Source organism: Galeopterus variegatus, unplaced genomic scaffold (assembly GCF_000696425.1).
Source record: "Galeopterus variegatus unplaced genomic scaffold, G_variegatus-3.0.2 Scaffold31712, whole genome shotgun sequence".
In the NCBI taxonomy this organism is placed as follows: Eukaryota; Metazoa; Chordata; class Mammalia; order Dermoptera; family Cynocephalidae; genus Galeopterus; species Galeopterus variegatus.
The window spans coordinates 2,260-4,229 of record NW_007757823.1 but is presented as its reverse complement, the minus strand read 5'-3'; the positions used below and the strand labels follow the sequence as shown (position 1 = coordinate 4,229).

Genomic DNA, 1,970 nt, shown 5'->3' with positions numbered 1-1,970 from the left:
GTAATTTATTTTTTTCAGTGTGTAATCCGTTGTTACTCTAATTCAATAAAAAAATTGTTCATGTCTGATATTGTAATTACATCTCTAGAATAATCATTTGGCTATTTTTAAAATTTTCAATTATCTCCTTACGATGTTAATGCTTTTGTTAAATCATTTAGTACACTGAACATGTTTATTATAGTATTTTTAAAGTCCTTGACTGTAAGTTCTATCATCAATGTCATTTCAGGATCTATTTTAATTGTCTCCTGGATAGAGTCACATGTTAATGCTTTTTTATATGTCTAGTATTTGTGACTGTGTGCTAAAGCTTTTAATTTTATGTTAATGGATGCTGTGTTCTGTTTCAATTTGTTTTCCTAAAAGCATTTTAAATGTTCATACAACAATCTGTTGTCTCTTTTTGAGACATTTTTAAGCTGTACGAGCAGGTATCCAAAGTAGATTTTACCTCTGAGGTTTCTCCCGAATGCCCATGTATTGAAAAAGAACCTGCTCTACACTGTGACCTTTTGGAACTCTTCTGTCTTCCTGGTTTGGTCTCTGGAGATGTTCAGCTTGTAATTCCCCAATCATTCTCTCAGCAGCCTTGAGGACTTTCACTATAGACACCCAGAATCTTGTGTTTAGTTACAAAATCAAGAAGACCTTCTCACTGAGGAAAGAATAAAAACAAACACTAGAAGATATGAAATATAGGCAACATATAGTAATGAACCAGAAGGAAATGATTATTATTCACAATTACTTTAAATGTAAGTGGATTAAATTTTCCAACGGAAAGGCAGAGAGGTTTGCAGAAAAATTTAATTAAAAAAACAATGTGATCCAACTCTGTGCTTTCTTGAAGAGATTCTCTTTGTTTATACAGTTGTTTTAAGTTCCAAAAATAAAAATAAAACATGATTAGGAAGACATCTGAAAAAAAAAGAAAAAAAAAACTTTCAGAAACTAACACAAAATTTGCTAAAATCGATTTTATTAAGTGTTCTTATGGGGAGACATACGAGATTCTATGGAATCAATTAAAGAAATGTTAAATGAGAAGCAAAGAAGGTTGATAAAGAAGTGACATTTAATTGAGATCCAAAATATGACATTTAATTTGGCTGAACATTAAAAAGAGAAACAACTGATTTAGCTGTGTGCTTTAATTAGTCTTTATTCTGGTGTCAAAAGAAAGCAATTATATATATTATATTTTCAAGAGATATTTTCCTGTATCATACATTACTGTATTAATATTCCATATTATTAAACTAAATACAAAAATTATACTGATTCTTAAAGTCCCTGTAGAAGGCATTCTGTACCTCTTTGTTTCTTAAGCTGTAGATCAAGGGGTTAAGCATGGGGATCACTAAAGTGTAAAACACAGATGCCATTTTATCAGTATCAAAGGAGTGAGTGGACTTGGGATGCACGTACATGAAGAGTAGAGACCCGTAGAACACAACCACCACTGTCAGATGAGAAGCACATGTGGAGAAAGCTTTTTTCCTACCCTCTGTAGAGTGCATTCGACATATGGCTAAGAGAATTATCACATAAGATATAAGGACTACCAGGAGGGAGGAGATCAAATTAAATGCTGAAAATAGCATGACCAACAATTGCATTTCCTGTGAATTTGAACAAAGCATAGGTGATAAGGGAACAACATCACAGTAGAAATGGCTGATGATGTTAGAGCCACAGAAGGCTGACGTAAAAATCTTAATAGTGAACATCAGAGCCTGAAAGGCACTGTAGAGGTATGGAATGCCCACCAGCACATGACAAAGTCTCGGAGACATGATCACATTGTAGAGCAGAGGGTTACAGATGGCCACGTAGCGGTCATAGGCCATGGCTGACAAGATGAAAAATTCACTGATAATGAACAGAATGAAGCAAGCCATCTGTGTGGCACATGCATAATAGGAAATAGTATTTTGTTCCACAACAAAATTTGCCAGCATCTTGGG

At 33.9% G+C, this 1,970-nt stretch overlaps 1 protein-coding gene across 1 annotated transcript; it reads right to left on the bottom strand.

The window, feature by feature from the left end:
• Positions 1-454: 454 nt before the first annotated feature.
• Positions 455-1,964, bottom strand: LOC103583953 (olfactory receptor 8K5-like; the record flags this gene model as incomplete). Its single annotated transcript, XM_008565122.1, has 2 exons — positions 455-605; positions 1,271-1,964. Coding segments are annotated over 2 exons (845 nt in total), but the record flags the coding sequence as incomplete, so codon positions are not given.
• Between the last annotated feature and the right edge of the window lie 6 nt (positions 1,965-1,970).